The sequence below is a fragment of the Neomonachus schauinslandi genome, chromosome 10, assembly GCF_002201575.2.
Source record: "Neomonachus schauinslandi chromosome 10, ASM220157v2, whole genome shotgun sequence".
Taxonomy (NCBI): Eukaryota; Metazoa; Chordata; class Mammalia; order Carnivora; family Phocidae; genus Neomonachus; species Neomonachus schauinslandi.
Window position 1 is genome coordinate 23,388,421 of NC_058412.1, and position 19,390 is coordinate 23,407,810.

A 19,390-nucleotide genomic window follows, 5' to 3' on the forward strand; every position below is an offset into this window, starting at 1 on the left:
ACTTGGGTTTCCGTCACCTGATTGCTCCAGGCTCCTAGAGTTCAAATCCCCCCGACAGAGACAATGGTAAAAATGTGGAGAGAGAGTGAGAGAAGCCAAATTCCAATTTAACAAGAAATAGATCATGTTATAGGTCAGGGAACCCGTTCTGAAGTAAGGCTTCCTTTTTGACAGTGTCCCTTTAAATGATGTGACTCTGGGGACTCTTCCTTGTGCAGCGTCTGCCACCCTACACAATAATTAGCCAGCGACACATTTTCTTTGTTGTTCATTAAAGATTAATGAGAGGCAGAGCTTCAGGCCTGGTTAGATGGAGAAACCTGAAGGGTTCATTTGAACCTTTCATATCGGTTCCTTTTGGAAACTCTGATGAACAGGTTTTTGATACAACAGCAGCCGTCTGCCTTCTAACCTACAATATGTCTTTGGTGAAGACTCAGACGTTTCTGGCAGCCTGTCTGCCACCATCAGCTTAAAAGCACATGTAGAGAAAGAGGCAGAACACATGTTTGCAGTTCTGCAGTGGGGGGAGCACGTTTCATGCTGGGGTGATGGGCATTCTTGGCAAAGTGCGTCTCCTCACTTGGTGCTGAGTTCCTAAGGTACCATCAAGTAGAAACGCCAGGTGGCAAGGTGCCCACCGGGCAAACACAGCAAGGTCTGGCCAATTTGGAGGCAACTCCTCTTTTACTTATTTATTTTGTTCTGGTAGATTTCTGCTACTTCTCCGCCTGCAGATAGTGACGTTGGAAGAGGCTGATAGGTGATAAAGTGAAAGTTTACTTAACAGAAAGGATAAAAGGAAATCTAATAGAAGTTTAAATACTTCTGGCTAAAAGTAGGCAGCTGAAAATAATGAAGACAGGAATGATAAGGAAGACCCTGGAATAATGAATGCCCTTCTTGAATTTAGGAGTCCTGGCCCTTTAAGATTAGCTCACATCAGTGGCTTCAGGCTGATTTAGATCTTGCTTCTCAGAATGAGTCCTGGTCGGGTCCACTTTCTGCTCTTTTCCATCTTTCATTTTCTGAATCTGTATTTGGCACTATTTAGCATCTTGTACAATGCCCTGTACCCAGAGGACTTCGAAACCCATTAATAGATGATGTTGATGATGCCAATAATCAGAGCTGGGAGCTGTGATTGTATTCTAAGCAAAGCATTTGAATAATTGCAGAGCCAACAGGCCTGGAGTGACATTTCTCCACCCCATCACTGATGAGCATGACCTTGGGACAAGTCAACCCCTACTGTTCCCCAGGATGCAATTCAGGGAAGGGTGGGGCATCTTCTACAGAAAAGACCGAAGGAATTAAGGCATCACGCCACCAAATCTGCCATCCCGTGTTTTCTCCAGTCTTCCCTAGGAACTCTGACACCCTAACCCCCTTTCCCACAACACTCCATTCTCTATTCCTCCTCCCCAGAACCCCTCTGTACTGAGACTCCTTAGGATTTGAGGTGGAATGAGAATCTCTGAGGCTATGAGCTGAATTATTTCTAGCCTGTCCTCAGATTTGCCTTGAGTAAACGTGAGGTCCCTCTTAGACTCAGGCCTCCACTTGGGGGATGACCAGTACCTCTGAAGTCAAGCCCGCTGATCACTGATTGTACCTCTATTCATTTGCAGAGCCTGGGTGGAACTGAGAGGACTGCCCAATTCACGGACCCTCTTTGTGATCAAGTTAAAACAGAATATTCAGGACAGAACTGGACTGAGTAAAGATCGGGAGGCAGGACTTGCTGCTCCTTCATCCTGTGGCACATTGATTTTGTCCATGTGTCAGCCATCCCTATTAGCAGCACATCTTATTCTGTGCACCGAGTCGCAAGCATCACCCACGCTCCATGCTCCATCTGGGGCAGCAGGACCCTTCCTCAGCTCTGCGGCCAACACTTCTAAGTGCCTAGGAGTCATAACTTTCTGAGCAAGTTCTTTATCTTCTTGGCAGAGCATATTTTTCACCAGGCTCAACCACATAGGAGCCTGTGAATCGGCTTTGTCTCCTCTGGGTGAGATGTTGCAACACCCCAGATGAGGGCTTTGGGAGACATGGGTCTCTAAGTTTACCTTTGTGGCTATTTGCAGCTGACATTTATTGAGTTCTTTTTAGGTGCTCTACAGTGTGGTAAGCACCTCCTATCCGCTACTTCACTCAACCTTCACCACATCCTTATGAGGTAGGACTATCTTGATGTGGCAACAGGAATTGAGAAAATTTAGGTGAGTTGTTCTAGATCCCACAGCTAGTCCCAGATGTGGAGTTGGGACTGAGGATGCAGGTCTGCCTGAGTTCAAAGCCACTGTTCTTAACCACTACCTGCACTGCCTTCCAAACCATGTGGAACGAGGCAAGCCCCTTTGGGTCTCTGGGCCTTGGTTTCTTCTTTATGTGCAAAATAAGGGGGTAGGTCTAGGACTTCCTATGTCCCTCTGGTTCCTAAATGTTATGGATCAAGTCCCCACTTTGACCCTGTAGGCTTTTCTACCCATAAGCCATTCAGAGCTGCCCAAGGTTGTGCCCTCTTCCTACTGGGCTACTTTCTCTCCCCATGAGCCATATTGTGGTGGCCCAGCCATCATGTTCCGCATGAGTGTGGAGCTGAGAGAGGAAAGGAACCAAATAAAGGCCAAAGCCTAGTGGAGTGGCCTGGAAAGCCAGAAAGCCACAGAGACCCTTACAACTGGAGGCAGAGAAAGGTACACCACCAGGGTCAAAGGAGAAAGAGTGAGTAGGCTACGGGGTGGGGTCTGAGAAGATTCCTGAAGGCAAAAGTATTCAGGAAATACCTTTTGATAGAACCTGCCAGGAGCTCAGGATGGGAGTGGTTCGTGAAGGGCAGGCAAGCCAACTGCAGCTCAGGGTGCATGCCAGTGGGAGAGGTACATGCAACACATCTCAGCCAGGCTCTTCAGGAGACAAGTCTCCATCACCAGTCAGCTTGAACTAGACTTTGGACTCTTAACCTGGAGTCTCGGGTTCCCTGGAGGGATAAGTAACATATCCCTCCAGGACTCGTAAAATATCCTTTTTTTTTAATTTAAAAGGGGCTCATACAATACTCTGATTTGAGAAATACTGCTTAATCCATCATATGCACTAATGACTTTGGGCAAGCCATTTCATCTCTTCTGGAATGGTTCTTCATGTTAAAAAAAAAAAAAAAAAACCAAAACCACAAAGTGGGGGATGGGAGATGAGACAATTTTCAGTTCTATGAATTTTAGGCTGAGAAGAGAGGCAGGGAGACTTTTCTGAGATTGCTGCCACAGTCAACCACGTCAAGGTCACCAGTTTTGAGCATGACAGTGCTCAGTCAGAAAACCGGATCAAGAAAAAAGCAAGACTTGCTCATATTTTCTCTGGAATGGAATTGTCCAGGGAGAAGGAAACATGCAAACATCCACATCGAGGGGCTGATTTATTTCTATGGCTTCCACATCTCAACCCACACTCTCTGAAGGAAAAGAAAACCAGGGACTTATTTTGTTGTTGTTTGCTTTCTGGAGACAATGGAGACACCATCTCATCAGTGAACAATAATGTGAGTGAAGGAGAGGCACAGACAGGTGGACCTGATAATATGCAACTCAAGGAGGAAAGCCCATATTTATTCCTGTGTCCTCTAAAATGCCACTTGTCCTTTCTCCCACCTGTCCTCAATATATACTTCACTATTAGCCTCGAGTAAGGGAAGAGAATAGGGCACTTTTTAATTTACTTGTCCAGCCAAAATGGGGGATGTTCTCTAAGATTGTCTTTGACCTTTCTCTTTCTCCCTTTGCTCTCTGGAGCATTCTCACAGGTTCAGTGCCATTTTCTGTGAGAATGACTTGCAAGACCTTCAGCTCCAGCTCTGATCTGAGGGCTCACCTGGGCCATGAGCACTGCATCTCCTGCTGCTTTGAACCATTTCTACCTGGATGCTCTCCACTGCATGGAGCTCCCTTCAGTCAACCAGCCAGTCCTTCCATCCGTTAATATTCCAGAGGGTAGGAAACAATCCACAAGCCCAGGGCTTCAGAGGAGAGAAGAAGCCTTTGGACCTCTAGTCTTGAAATTACCACTATTGGCTGGGGCCATAGCTCCCCATCAAGACTTTTGCTTGACTTTGCTTTTCTTTGCCAAGACTCTCATCCAGGTCCTTGATTTCTAGCAGGCTTCCCACCTGCTTGCTCTGTTGGTGATCTCAGACCTATTCTGCTCCTTGAACTCTGGATTCTCCTACCCACTTCTCTACTCCACTGCTCATTTCTGGCTTCTCTGTGTGACCTGTTGGCAGCTCATCTGTTCTCTGCTTGGACCTTGACCTGGGTCAAGTTCTTCCAGTCCCACCCTCAAGCCTGAGTCTTTATCTCAGTAGTATACATTGTTAAACATATGTTCAACCTTCATAATTTGTAGCTCAGGAACCCTCACAGGAGCACAATACAGTAAGAACCCTTTCCTATCTTCACATGTGAATCAAGACTCGAATCAGATAATCTCCAGGATTTCTTACAGCTCTGAAACGATAGGATTTAAAAGCACTGAGAGACCATTCCTCTAAACTCTTCACTTGAGAGACGAGAAACTAAGACTCAGAGAGATAAAGTAATGTGACAGTCTGGGGACTGAGCTGCGATTAGAATCTAGGTCTCCCAACCCTGACTCTTGCTAAAACTCTCTGCTTGGCCATTTGTTGCCTCCCTTGCTCCCTGCAAGCGGGCCCTAGTTCAACCCCCAGCCATCTGCTAGATTGTTGTTTACTTGGAAATAAGAAGGAAAATAAAGGACCCTGGCTCCCAGGTCACTTCTTGCATTAGTAGCTTCAAGACGACAGTAGGAATGTGCAACCCACTTACGAGAACAAACTGTTTTTAAGGACTCGAGCACATTGATTGTTTGTGTGCGAGGGGCACCACTGATTACAAATACGTCCCGTCTATTTATTAAAGCAGGCCCCTTCCAGACACTTCCCGCATGCAAATGATCTTTCCCCACAATTAGGGTAAATTAGTAAGGTTTTACTGAACTAATGAGACAATGTTTGTGAGGCTTGTCTTTATGTTTTCCAGGCTGTTTTGAGACAAGAGTCTGTAATTGGGATTCTTCAACTGCCACACTGAAGGCAGGGCTGCATGAGAAGGGAGGTTGTCAAAATCCCTGGTGGCTTCAGGAGATGCCGCCTGGAGGTATGGCTCCGTGTCCAGGGGCATGCACGCTCATGAGTGCATACACATATGTGCATGTGTAAGTGTGCACAGAAAACAAAGTCACATGTTTCTGTTCACAGTTAAGCTTCCCCTTCTCTTCCTAACAAGTGACCATCCAGAATGCTTCAAGTGCTGCCATGCTGGGTCTGACATCTTGCCTGGTTCATGGGGATAATACAAATAAAGCAAAAATAATAGCAGGTGCCTTTAATTGCCAACTAGACTTTTGCTCTATGTTAGCAATTCTCTTCATGACCTTCCAAGAGAACTGTTATTATCCTCATCCAGTGGGGGAATACAGGATGCCTGTGACCCAAGGTACATGGTTAGTATGCTGAGCTGGCACAGAAACCCACCATCTTTCCACTCTGCCCCCAAAGCATGGTGTTTATCCCTCCTCTCGTCTTCTGCCAAAGCTCTATTTGCTCCCCTAAAGAATTCTTTTTCCTTTTTAGCATAAAATGGAGTCTAAACTTAGGTTGTTAGCCTTCTCCCAGCCTCCACCTCGATCCTTTTAAACCTCCAGATCCCTGCTCTGCAGCCCTACAGGAGACAGTGAGCAAAGAGCTACCTTAGGATGGTGCAGCACTGCTTCAGGGTTTGGAAAGAGCAAGCTTCCCGGTCAGAGCCACTGTGTCAAGGACACCGGCCTGAAAGCTGCAGGTCAGGAGTGGGAGGGTGGGTAGGTCCGTCTGAAGACTGACATGCAAATCCAACAAGAAGCCAGGGGCTCTGGGGAAGGGAATTAAGGAATGAAACTCCCACCTTCTAGTTATTTCTCCAAGTACCTGACTGTGATCTGAAATAGGGCCTCTAGAAGTATCAAACATGGTGCCCAAGGCCAGGCTTCAGAGGTCTAATATTGAGTTCTCCAGAAGAGATTTTCCAAGGGATTAGCGTGATTTACAGGAGATGTTTCTGCAAAAATTATTAAAGAAAGTGAGGGATTTTCAGAGACCACTAGACCTTGGGGATAGTGTCAGGAAGCATGAAAACTGACTGTGGTGGCTCCATTAGAAAGAAGACGGAGGATGTCAGATCCAGTCTCAGGCTCCAGACACTACTCCTTTTGATCCTTTTGCCTCAACTCCCAGGATGCGACATGACAAACTGCCACAGTCAGAACAGTCCACCCACCAGTAGCTACGTGACCTTATGCCGATTACTTAACCTCTCTAAAGGTCAGTTTTTCCATCTGTAAAATGTTGCACCTCTAGTACCTGGTTCAATATCTGTACAGTATGCCGGCAATAAATATTTGCTCATAAGACAAGAATTACTCCTGTCTTATTACTCCTGTTTGGTGCATTTTATGCATTCTAGCAAATCAATCAATATCAGCATCTTTGCTTTGCCTTGCTGATCAACTTTTGAAACACTTTCTCCTTCCTTTCCTAAAATTCCTAAACCCATTTTTGGAATATCTCAAGAGGCAAATTTGTACTGCAAAGTGATCGTCCTGAAGATGCTATGAAGAACGAACATTCATAGGCTCCTAGAATTTCATTCACAAGAGGGAGCTCTAGGTTTGAAAGGAGACCCAGAGATGCTCCTTCCTAATCCCTCAGTTCACCAGCTAGAGACTGATGGAGAGGGAAGTGACTTGCTCAAGATCACACAGCTAGACAGAGTATGTTCATCCCAAGTCAAGGCCGTTACTGCTGATTAAGCATTCTCTAGCATACATCTTGTGCTCACCAACTAGACAATTTCCAACCCAAATAAAAAACCCAGATATGACACCAGGAAAGGAGACTCTTCCCCAAGGCTGTCCCCTCTCTGTGCTTTAAGTGCATAAGGATCAGAACTACTGTGCTCTATTCTTGCAGCTGCTAAGTATGATGGTCTCCTGTCCTGGAATATATCCGAACACTATGCTTAAGACCAAGAGCACACTTACCCTAGTGGCCAGGCTTATAAACTGTATGCTTTAGGACATGTTTATTTTATCTATTTGTTCCTCATAAGTATGTTTGGAATTCTATTTGTGAAAATCAACAGAAGAGACCTCAGTGCTTCACAACCCAGGGGCATGGCACACCTCTAAGTTAATGCTTCCTGGCTTCTTTTTCTTACCCTATACTTATAACCCACAAGAAGTGGCTTGCTTTTAATGGCTGGATTCAATTAGTCCTTTAATTTGAGTAAAAACACAGAGAGCTAGATTTCCTAGTTCTTGACCTTTGAAAGCTGAATCAATTCTACAATTGAAAAGTATTCACCCAGACCAAAAAGCAGTCAATCTCTTGTGTGCTCCGGCTGGTCTAATTCCTAATGGTTTCCAATCCCTACACCTCAGCACTCCTTGGGGATTCCTAGGATTAGAAAACCCAGCCCTTAGTTCCAAGTTTTTATGCTCCACTCTCTTAAAGTATTTTTGCAACCAAGTTTCAGAGAGAAAAAAAAAACATAATTAGTAACAGATATTTTATAATCTTGCTTTTCAAATCACATTACTAAGAGGTGAGTTTCTTTGCTTTGGGTAGCATAGGAAAATAGAGACTAGAGGTTAAGGGAAGGTATATCCACTATTAATTAACAAGTTAATAAATTTGTTGATCGCTCATTCATTTATATATTCATTCATCATTAAAAAATTATTTATTAAGTATATGGGACATGCAAAGCAGTGGGCTACTAAAAGTGAGGGGGTAGGTTAGAAATAAAAAAAAAATACATGGTCCCTACTCTCAACCCTATATTCCAGTGGGGAAGATGAGATACCTACTCATATGTTTTGTAATACAAGAAGTTCAATAAAGATTTCCTGACCCTGGGGCATGCATTGGAATGTGACAGGCAGAGATGGGAGGTGAGGGCCTTCCGGGTGGAGGAACAATCATAAGTAAAGGTTGCAGAGTGAGAAGGTGTGAAGGTCAATTATAAATAAAGAGTGAACCTGCTTGGCTGGAGTGGAGAATGTAGAGCATTATTAATATGATACAAAACAAAAGACCTTATCTGATCTATGAAGGAGTTCAGTTTTTGTTTGAGAGTCAGTGGGGAGCTTATGAAAGTTTATCATCACCAGGGAAGTTATGTAAGTAAAGTGGTCCATAGGAAAAATGCTTTGGCATTAGCAATAATGAAGATATTTAGGGGTCGGGGTCAGGGCTGGGAGGAGCTGAGACATATCCATGATGGGCACCTTATGTTAGTGCTAAGGTTTGGGGGTTAAGACTTGAATTTGGGTGGTGACGGTAGGACAAGAGAGGTGGGGGCTACACCAGGAAGGTCTCCAAGGCAGCATACTAACATACCTGACATTGCATTTCTAAAGAACAGTGATTAAGTTCACATCTCCCCAACTTCTGTAAGATGCAGACCAAAGGTAGTCAGTAGATGGGAGTGAATGTATGTGAATAAAATAAACTTTTACTGGTGTTTGAAGGTTTTAGATGCTGCTTAGAATTGGTCAGAAAAACACCTGAGTGCCCAGAGGCATCAATTTCACCCCAATGGAGCTGCTCCCAGGTTCATTACCATATTTACTCAGTGGTTATTCTCATTTGAGGGATGCATTCCCGCAGAGGGCTGATTTTTCCTTCTAGCCTCCCACTCCAGGCCTGTGAAACCACAGCATCCTAACATAGCTGGTTCAAAGGAGGGAAAAATCCTTCCCTGCTTAACATTCTGCAAAAGACACGGGCAAATCTCCGAAGTCAATCATCATGAATGAAGCCATTTAAGAGTGAGGCCCGTGACTCCTCTGTGCAGATGAATAACCAGGCGGAGTGAATCGCCAGCGGAGGAGACTGCAGGCGACTTTCTTTCTGCTTTGTCACCCTTTATGACCCGCCTTACGGTCCCAGCGCCCTTCACGGGAATGTCTTGCTTTTCAAAAAGAAACAGATAATAACCACAGAGAGAACTCCTAGTACCGCAGCCTATTATTTTAAAAGTCTGGAGAAATGGAATGCTTGCCGGACCTTCCTTCCACGCTGACAAACCTGTCCCCTCTGATTTGCAATTACCGGCCAGGAACCGCAGCAGAAGCAGGAGAATGGACGGAGGCCGCCCGCCTGCCTGCATCGCAGAACTTGCCAGGGAAAGCAATGGCTGAGGGTGCTTCTGGTGGCTCACGGCCCCTCCTGTTTCCACACTGTTAGTCCCTGTTCAGCCAGGGTGGACCTGGCCGAACAGCACTGTTCTTCCATCCTCCCTGGTCTCCAAAGAGGAAATTGGCTCCGATCCATTCCTTAAGTCCATGGGCATCCTCTGCTGCCAGGGCGCGACAGCCCCGCCCATCCAGAGGTCCGCCAAGCAACCAGAGGAGGGGTTTTCCAGACTGAGGGAGGGCAGGAGGCCACCTTTGGCGACTCTGTGTTTAGCTCCAAGCAACTGTGCTTGAACATGCTGACAAAGTATTGCTGAGTGCTGCCTCCCCATGACTCATGGGGGTGGAAAAGACAGTCGTGTGTGCTAATTTAGCTCCACCACTGAGTCACCAGCACAATGTATACTCACTCATTCCTCCTTTGCTGAGCACCTAGCCTGCATCAGGAAGCATGCTGGTAGCTGAGAACATTAAGATGAATGAGACCCTCACAAGTGCTGGGGGAGGAGGCACTTGGAAGGCCATTTGATCCCTCTGGGCCCATTTCCTTTAAAAGCCAAGGTGCTGAGCATGACTTCTAAGGTCCCTTCCTACCCTAACAGTCTGCGAGGGAGTGACTGGGCTCTCCCACCCCACCAAAGATGAGCAAACTTGAGAGATGTGGGTCCTGACTCCCAGTGCTCAGCCTGGCTCCCTCCTATGTCTCAGAAAGCCAGAGTACTGAGTCAGGCAGGAGAATCCTAGGTGCCAGGCAGTGATCAGGCATCTCAAGTAACCTCTGTCCAGATTGCAGCCACAGTGGGGGTAGAGAAGAGCTCTTATATTCAAACCTCCCTGCAAAGCCCCATTCTGCAAATCAAACTACAGAATACACCCCTGTAATGTCTCGCAGAAGAGCCTTTCCTAGAAATTCTAGAAAAGCAACTCCTTTTATTGCCAACTTCTTTTTTTTTAACTTTTAAGAATGCTTAGGATTTGTTTGTAGGTAAACTCCATTCTGGAATTTTCCCAGAAAACTTCATCATGGTAAGGCCTATATATTAAGGCTCCCAGGGCTTTGTCCAGGAGGAGAGGTCAAGGAACGAGTCTGGAGACTAAAACCAGGGTGGTCTGCTAGGAGGATGGAGGTCAGGCAGGTGAGACTCAGTGCCTCTGGGCCAGGATCTTAGAAGTAAATGGCTGACTAATGATAAGCAAGTCCTTTCAGAAGAAGCTAATGGCCCCCAGCAAAAATCAGGTGAAATTCAAGAGAGTTAGTGGGGTCTCTCAACTTTCTCACTAATGGAAAGCCCAGTCCCCCTTGGCATGGGGACATCCTTGTGACTGGCTGTAGGCTGCAAATTGGTGGGATATACTCACTCAGAGAAAACCTTGTCCCTGATCCTATGGGAGGTCTCTCGAGTCCCAGGTTTCTTACCACAGATGATGACTATCACCGGGCATTCATAAGTTTGGGTGATTCCCCAGGTGCCAGTCCAAAGTGACACTTATTCTCCCTCTCCCAGCTTCCCTCATACTTGCTTTCTGAGGAAATGCTTAATGAAAGCAACATGATGCTCAAGAAGTTTTTATGGCTTTTTCCCTCTTTGGGGGACTTGTTAGGTATCCCTCACACCAAGTTTATCACATGGAAATAAGAATACCAGTGACATCTCCTGCCACCTGCTGTTTCTCCTCGAGAGCCCCTAGCTAGAGGATGGGAGCATTTGGCATGGCCTGGGGTTATCGTTCCTCAAGCGCCCAAGTCTTACTGCTCCTACAGATACTGGAAATCCTTTATCTTAGAAGCTTTTTCAGGAACTGCTTCAAAAGTGGTGCCTGGGCCTGTGACAACTCCAAGCCTCCATCAGAACAACATTTGGTAGTTTGCTTTTTTTCTGTTCAGTCTAAGGGATCTTACCTGTAAGTGTCACCAACGGTCCTGCGGGGAGGGATGGGCATGGGTGAGGACTGCTCCCCATATTTTTAGAAGGAGAAATAGAGGATACATTAATGCCATAAAAATGAGAATTTTTTTTTCTGTCTTAGCAGAGGGAAAGGAAATTGGCAGTCAGTCACAGAACACCTTCATGTACCCCAGCATTCATGGAACTCGGCTCTTTCATGTGTCATTTAATTTAATTCTGGAAGGAGGAGGAGGCAGAAACTTAAACTGACTTGGAAGGGACTGAGACTTGCTTGTGAGCCCATCAGCCAGAGATCAAACCAGGATTTGTATCAGGATCAAAACCCCGGAGTCCTTGCCCTCTCTACCACATAGCATTGACCTAACCAACAATCTGCATCCTTCTGTGACTAACTACATGGTAGCAGTTAGTGTCCACTGAGGAGATGGTGGAAAGGCAGGTCTGGGCTCTGCCACACCCAGCTGTCTTCCCCGGGCTGCCCTGGCTCACTCTCCAAGCAACGATGTGACTAGTGACTGGGAACAGAATATGCCTTTCTTTTTTTTTTAGAAGTATCTCTTCAATTCCCTCTGCTCCTTCATGATCAAGCTGGTGTTTACTGGCAAATAATCTAAGCAATAAAACTGCCATAAACTGCAGCAGAACAAGCTAATAGAAAATGGACATTGTAGATGAAAAAGGCACAGACAAGAAGAATGGTACCCTGTTTCTCCTACTGAGAAACACCAATTAGGAAGAGGCAAGTGATTTCTCTGGCCATTGGGGGACACACTAGGAGGTTTTGGCTGTATTTATTTCATATACATGTGGGGGTGTGCACATTTTCATGTGTTTGCACTAAGATGACAGTGAGCAAAGGGAACGAAAAGGAGGAAGGCACATTCTCCTTGTAAAATAGTAAAACATTACAGATAAGCCTAGTGTTCTCTTTGACCAGCAGGCCCCCTTCCTCTGTTTCCCATTGCCATCCCCAGAGATAACTACTGTATTGCTTGGAATAGATCTTTGCAGGCCTCTTTTTATGTCTCTCCCTCTCACTCACACACACACATACACAAATATGTATCCATAGAAATGTTCACAAGGAGAATAAATTCATGTGTTACTTGGGTAATGAAAATTTAATTCTAAAAAAGAAAAAAGTTAGAAAGAAAGAAAAAGTGGAACTTAAAAAGTAAAGCTCCTTTTGGAATGAAGTTACTGATTCAACTTTCAGTGCATTAGAGGGAGTTGTCAGAACTAGATTGAGATACAATCACACTGTGAATGGTATTCTTTTTTTTTTTTTTTTTAAAGAAAAGAGTGGAATTTAATCTTTATTTACAGGACACTGCAAGAGAGGAGATTCCACATAGAAATAAGAAACCCACTGAGAGGAGGAGCTTCATACAGGTTGTACAGTTTGGAACTGGTCAAGTAGAGTTTCCTTGTAAAAAGTGCTACAATAACAAAACACATTTAAAAAGAGTTCTTAGTAGAGAAACAGTAAGACAAACTTCTACCAAACAGAGTACACAACAAACAACTTTCTGCCTCAGCTGTACAATCTAAAAGTTAAAAGTCCCGGGAGTGCCATCCTGAACTTGGAATGTATAGCCTTCAGAGGTAGTTTCTGGCACAACATTCTGATCTTCCTCTTCCTCTACAGAGAAATACTTCTCAATCAAGTTTAATGAAGCTTTGTACACAGACTCATTTTCATGGTTTTTTAGAGCTTCAATTTTGTCCAAACCTCCACATTCTTCAATCATTATACTAAGTTTCTCAGTTTCACCTAGTTTCTCAGCAGCCTGAAAGATGTTTGAAATGGCATCCAGAATAACCAGAATAATTTTGGTGTCTTTTGCAGTTAAGAGGTTCATCAATGGTTCTATTATGCCACAATGAACGAGGTATACAATCTGTTCAACTGTCCCACCACTTGTATAGTTGGTCACAGCCCAGACAGCTTCCTTTTGTGTCTTAAAGTCTGCCTTAGAGAGAACACCAACAAGGAATGGGACTAATCCATGATTCACAACTTGCTGTATCTGGTCCTGGCGACCAGCTGTGATGTTTGACACTGTCCACGTAGCTTCCTTCTGAATATTAGTTTTGGGGTTCGTTAGGAGGCTGGGAAAAACAGCAAGTGCTCCTGCATCTATTACAACCTGAGTCTGTTCATCTGTCCCAGTGACAATATTTCCTATGGCTCTTAGCGCAGGAGTCACAATGGGCAATTCAGTAGCTCCTAGAAGCTTCACAAGCTGGGGCACAACTCCTGTTTTCACAACCATTTCAATCCGCTCATTTGGACCATCAGTAAGGTAGGAAATGGCCCAGCAGGTATCTGCCAATACTTCTGGATCATCATGATGCAGGAGACGAACTAAAGTAGGAAGAATCTGCTCAACAGCATCTAATGGGGGTGCAGGATTCTTGTTGCGACAAAGGTTTGAAAGTGTCCAAGTAAGGTTACGTAAGTAACCACATGCTAAAGATGACATATCAGGAACTGCAAGGAGAGCCAACAGTGGGTCAACTGCACCATACTTAATAACCAAGTCTCGAAAAACTGAACCATCACCTGCAATGTTTCCTAGAGCCCATACAGCTTGTTCACTGATGTGGGCATGGGAAGATGCCAACAGAGAAATGAATGCTGGGATAGCACCTCCATCTACCACAGCCTTGGTCTGTTCTGACGTCCCAGAAGCAATGTTAGTGAGAGCCCAAGCAGATTCAAACTGAATGGGACTACAATCAGTTCTGCCCAAGAAGGACACAAACTTTGGAATCAAACCAGCCCGAATTATGTTGTCTATGGGGGGCTGTTTTTCCCTAGAAAGCAGTTTCCTAGCAGCTTGAGTAGCCTGGAGCTGGCTTTCCAAATTGTTGCTATTTATGCCTTTGACAATGTCATCAACAGACCAATTTACAGTGCCCTGGTTGTTGCGGTTTTCCTGTAGTGGAGAGGTAGCATCATCAGGAAACAAGCTTACGTTTCTCCTTTTCAGCATCTGGTCATCCTTCTTAGCTTTCCTCAGCTCCACATTAACTTCTATTCGGCGCCGCCTCATTTCTGTACTGTCTTTCCCCTTGTTCTTGAATCTGTTAAGGCGGGCAGCTGGTGAATTAGCATTCTCGTTGGTGGACATGGTTATGAGACAAAGGGAGAAAGCTACACGGCCGGCTCAGGCTTCCACAGAAGGCGGTCCGGGGTGCGCAGGCTGCAGGTCAGCTGCCCTCAAAACGTCCACCACGGATCGTGGTGTCGTGAATGGTATTCTGACTGAATTTCTGAACAATGCAGCATGGAAGATGACCGACCTAATAATAGCCAGAGTGATGAATTGTGCACAAATCTAATAGCACAGAATACTACCACCTACAATCTGTCACTGAAATAAACCCGAAGGGAAGATCTTTTGCAAATCCCAGAGAGCTTAGTGTTCTACTTCTGAACACTGTGGCTATATACTATTCATTAATCTAATGTAATGGATTTAGGACCAAGGTTGTTATGTATTATGATTGCCATTAAGGCAGCGGGACTAATTAGCAAAACCAGAGAGGTTTCTGTGAAGGTGCAACAATGAGCTGGAAAGCAAAGTGCAGGAAGAGTAGAGGTAGCCATGTATTGATACACATTCTTAGGCTTCTGTGTCTAAGAGTTCAATGATTGATTCATTCACTTAGAATTTTTTTCCATTCATTCTGCTAGCACCTGTATCCTAAGCACCACGCTGAGTGCTAGAGACACAAGGGCAGGGTGGGGAGAGAGTCTCAGAGAGGGAGACTTGGTTTGGTCTCTTAGCTCCAACACTTGCTAAAGGTGAGATCTCAGGCAAGTCACTGAACGCCTTAGACCTCAGTTTCCTCACATGTGGAGTGGTGATAATAACCAACTTGCTATGGAGGGGACTGGAGATAGTAACCAGAGAGTAGCATGCGCATCCTTGCGTGCATTCTGATGTTAGATTCCTCATGGATCTCCCCAGGCCCTGTGTTTCGGAGCAGCTCTGTTCGGAGCTTCAGGAGGGAAAGAGTCCATCAGGGCAGTGCGGGTGTGCTCCGTAAGAGCTCCAGCTGGGGAAGGCGGCTGGGCTGAGAGGCACGCTGAGGACAAGGAGCCTCTACTGCAAAGGGAAAGTGTTTTTCTGTGATTGGGGGGTAAAAATAACAGTTCTTGGAAATATAATCACTTCCACCAAAGACAGATTTGGAGATGCCAGACACAAGAGAATCATTATAAGCTGTGAGCCAGAAAGGACAACAGTAAGCTAGCTGAAAGCAAAGGGAAATTGATTTAGGTGATTCAATCAAATGATCTCTGATATAAGACACAAAGGGACCTAGAAGGTTGGAAAATCAAACCAAATGATAAATATGGGAAGATAACATGCTCTCACGTGGTATCCCCCAAGAGTCATTAATACCCATTTAAGACCGTGTCTATAAGAGCAAACAGCAATGTGAAAAGCAGAGCATTCAGGCTAATGGATTAAGTAGGAGATGGGAGTCAATCCCCTTGACTCCTGTAACCAACTGACTCTGAGTTTTAGCCAAAACTAAATCACGAATAGAAATCACTAAAGTGATTTATTTTTTCCATTCGTTATGATCTATCTATTCTAGGTACCTAAGGACTGACAAATCAGTTTGGTGAAACCTTTCCTCTTGCTCAGGATTCCATGCAAACTGCCTGCTTGTCCCTTGACTCAGCTGACTGACGGGTGTGTGTACCACGGCAATGGCAAGCAGGATCAGCAGCAGGGACTTCGGAGATACTCACGGAGTGTGCGCCCCTGGTGATGGCCACCAGTAGAAGCTGAAGGTCCTGCAGTCAGTCATTCTTGTGATGGAGGCTGAGTCAATCAGTGGATTATGAAAGAGCCCCCTTAAGAGTTCCACCAGGCAAATAGGGATTCAGGGCCTACTAGGTACGAGGTGCTTTGGCGACCCAGATACAAATCAGATGTGCATTATGTCTTCAGGAGCTCCCAGGCCAGTAGAAAAGAGAGTGCTCTGTCCCATTCCATTCCACTCCCATTCTCATTCCCATTCGTTAAGTGGAGGAGGCAGCATTTTAGCTGGCCCTTGAAGGACGGGGCTGAGGGGAGGGCATTTTAGCACAAAAGGAATTTAAGGTGACCCCCTCAGTCCCTGAGGCCTAGGTTAGAAGTAGGTCTCTCCCTGAATTACTTACTCTCTGGGATTATCAGGGGACAAATAACCTTGTATTGTATGATTGTATGATAACTAGGTCATTCATTTGATGATTAAACTTGGCCAGTCTGCCCGTTGTCCCTGACTAATGCCATGGCACTAGCTATGGTACAAAATGGCCATGTTCCTATAATTCTATTTTCTCCCCTTGACTCCCCATGACTCTAAGCCATGGATCACCTAATGGTAAATTAGATGTAGTTATTTTTTTTTTACTGACTGATCTGATCCATTGTTTAGCAATTGATTTGTGATTAATCCAGACATGCCCTGCAGTGGAGGGGGAATGGAGTGAAGTGGAGGTGAATAAGCGCTAGCTAATGAAGTTCAGAGACCTCAGTTCTAGCCCTGGCTCTTCTACTCACTAGCCATTAGCTGTTGATCGTTTCCCAGCTCTGGGTTTCCTTATTTCTATCAGGAGGAAATAGGTAGTCAGTAAGATCCTTCCCAGCCACACCATCTATGATTTCACATAATCAACAAAAATTTCCTCCTTATCAGACCTGTAGAGAAAAATCTCTGATTATTTCCCAAGTGACCAGGCAATATTTAATGACTATAAGAGGCTGTTATGACAATATTGGATGCATGGTAGGGACTTCAGGATGCCCCCCGTGAGTACCCTTTGATTGGCTAAGTGATTGTTTCTCAGACTCCTCTGGCCTGCAGCAATGCTTCTTAAATTTCTAATGTACATGTGAGTGACAGCAGGATTTTGTTGAAATGCAGATCTTGATTTAGTAGGTCTACAGTGGGGTTGGAGATTTTGTATTTCTAACAAGCTCCCAGGTAGTGCTGATGTTGACCACATTTTGAGCAGCAAGTTTCTAGAGGGTTTTGAGGAGGAGACATGAGATCATGGAGGTATCAGGAGGTTTGCTAATATATCTGAAAGAATACCAAATTTCAACTAACTTATGTTCTCCCCAAGTGCTTACACCAAGGCCTTGCTCAAAGCAAGTGCCTAGTAAGTACTTGCTCACTGATCGATGGATTTTACTCTTGTTAAAAGTTAGAAGAAAACGTACCTTCCTACCTAAGGCAATGATTGCCCAGTGGTTTCCCTTACCTGGAGGATCACATGCCATCCTGCTGGCAATCCCTATGAAGGCTTTCTAAATCCGATAGACCAAGTTTAATGGAATATCTGCAACAAGATATTTTAAAACTCAGAGATTCCTAACCCTAACCTCTCGATAGCTGGAGCCAGTCAATGTATTTTTGTTAAGTGTAGAGAAGCAGTGAACATGGGGATGCATGCTTTTGTCTGCAGTTTTATGAAGGATGTTTTCCATATCACTTCAACACTTGAACATGTACAAGAATCCCTCGTGTGTTATCCTTGGTTAGAAAGTCAATGCATAAAGCTTTTAACTGAACATTTTCAAAAACTCCTAATCTCAATCTTATATATCTCTAAGACATACTCCAAGTAAAAAGAGGATGGAGGAACATAAAGGATTGATGAAAATGGGATTAGGGATACAGTGAGGTACCCAGGATAGCTTATTCCTTTTCTGAAAGCCAAGAAAGCAGAATCAGACCCAAGGCCCACTTCCATTCCTGCTTTGTCTCCTAGGAATATCCAATTCATATTGATTGCTCTCTGATGAATGATTTGCATGGCTAAAATGGAAACATGTTCATCAGTTTAAGCCCTTGCTTGCCATAATGTGTTTCTTCCTGAATATAGTGTGCATTACTTGGAAGCAATGTTAGTTGCATCATAAATATTTCAGTTGTCAATGTTTAGGACTTGTTTCTTTGACCTGGCTCTATATCAGTCAGTCAATAAGTAATAACAATAGTTTGGTCTTTAGAGTTTGAGGACCGCTGACAATCCACATGATTAAAATTCATAAGACAGGCATTTATCAAACTAACACTTCACCCACAAAGGAAAGGCATTGATCAGTCCCTAACATGTATAACATCCACTTACAATGGAGACTCGCCTTCCATTTCTAACGGATGTCACTGGACGTATAGCTGAGTGACGAGGCAATTCTATCTTTTCCCATTAGATCAGTGGGAAATCCATTTGCAAGGGAGCAGTCAATTCTGGATCACAGATCATTAGAACTGGGAAGAAATCATAGAAATCTTCCAGCCCAAAGCTGTCATTTCACAGATAAGAACACTAAGATCTAGAGAACTATTTGCCCAAGGTTATACAATTATTTTAAGCACCCAGATCTCCTTGGTTGTTAGGCCAGTAGAGTTCAAGAAAGCACCTGCCTTGTATTAAGCAATGTCCTTGGAAGCCCCCAATTTAGTGGGCTATTGTTCTTTCTACCAATAGATTTTTGTGGCTTTGACCCAAAACAGAGCGGCTTTGTGGCTTTTGTGGGTTTGACCCAAAACAGAGTGGAAACTGGGAAACAGATTAAAGGAAACAGAGTCCCTACTACCTGATATCCATTCATTATACAAAATATGCATTGAGCCTATTATGTGCCCGGCATTCAAATGATAAAATCCCGAGGAGTCACCGAACTCTCTTACCTGGAACTCTGAAGCTCATTTTTCAACAGAAAGACTCATAGGAATGTGGAGTCCCACCAAAAAACCATTCTGCTGAATCTACTTCGAGAGTAATACCTTTATGCACCTGTCAGAGGTGGCCCTATCAGGTGCTATAAACAAGAGGACAACTGAGAACAGCATAACATCAAAAAGTTTCTGAGCCTCCAAGTGCCGTGTCAGGTGCTTTCAAACCCATGTTCTCACCTAGTTCTGGCAGTAACACAGAGGATTGCCTTCCTCCCCCACAGTAACAACAAACGACAACAACATACAAATACAGAAGTTTGGAAAGGTTTTATGAAGCCGATCCAAGGTCACAGAGGTAAGAAAAGCTGGAGCTAAGACTTGAATACCCCAAAGGCCCTCTATTTGTTAATTCTGTTGAGGAACTGTGTCAAGAGCAGTCAGCTAGATAGACCTTCACTTTAAGCCTTAAAGTAGTGCTAAAGGCTAAATGATTATGTCCCTCCCAGATTCATACGTTGAAGCCTAAA

At 44.5% G+C, this 19,390-nt stretch overlaps 2 protein-coding genes across 2 annotated transcripts in view; both read right to left on the bottom strand.

The window, feature by feature from the left end:
* ALK (ALK receptor tyrosine kinase) overlaps window positions 1-19,390 on the bottom strand; it is a 697,757-nt gene that overhangs the window by 219,726 nt on the left and 458,641 nt on the right. The gene's annotated exons all lie outside the window — the stretch shown is intronic.
* On the bottom strand, window positions 12,710-14,402 carry LOC110587356 (importin subunit alpha-1-like). Its single transcript, XM_044918828.1, has one exon. The coding sequence runs from the start codon at window positions 14,297-14,299 to the stop codon at window positions 12,710-12,712; it is 1,590 nt and encodes a 529-aa protein (XP_044774763.1). The 5' UTR covers window positions 14,300-14,402.

Excerpts from the sequence above, each read along its gene's own strand:
- LOC110587356 (XM_044918828.1), bottom strand. The coding sequence starts at position 14,299 with ATGTCCACCAACGAGAATGCTAATTCACCAGCTGCCCGCCTTAACAGA.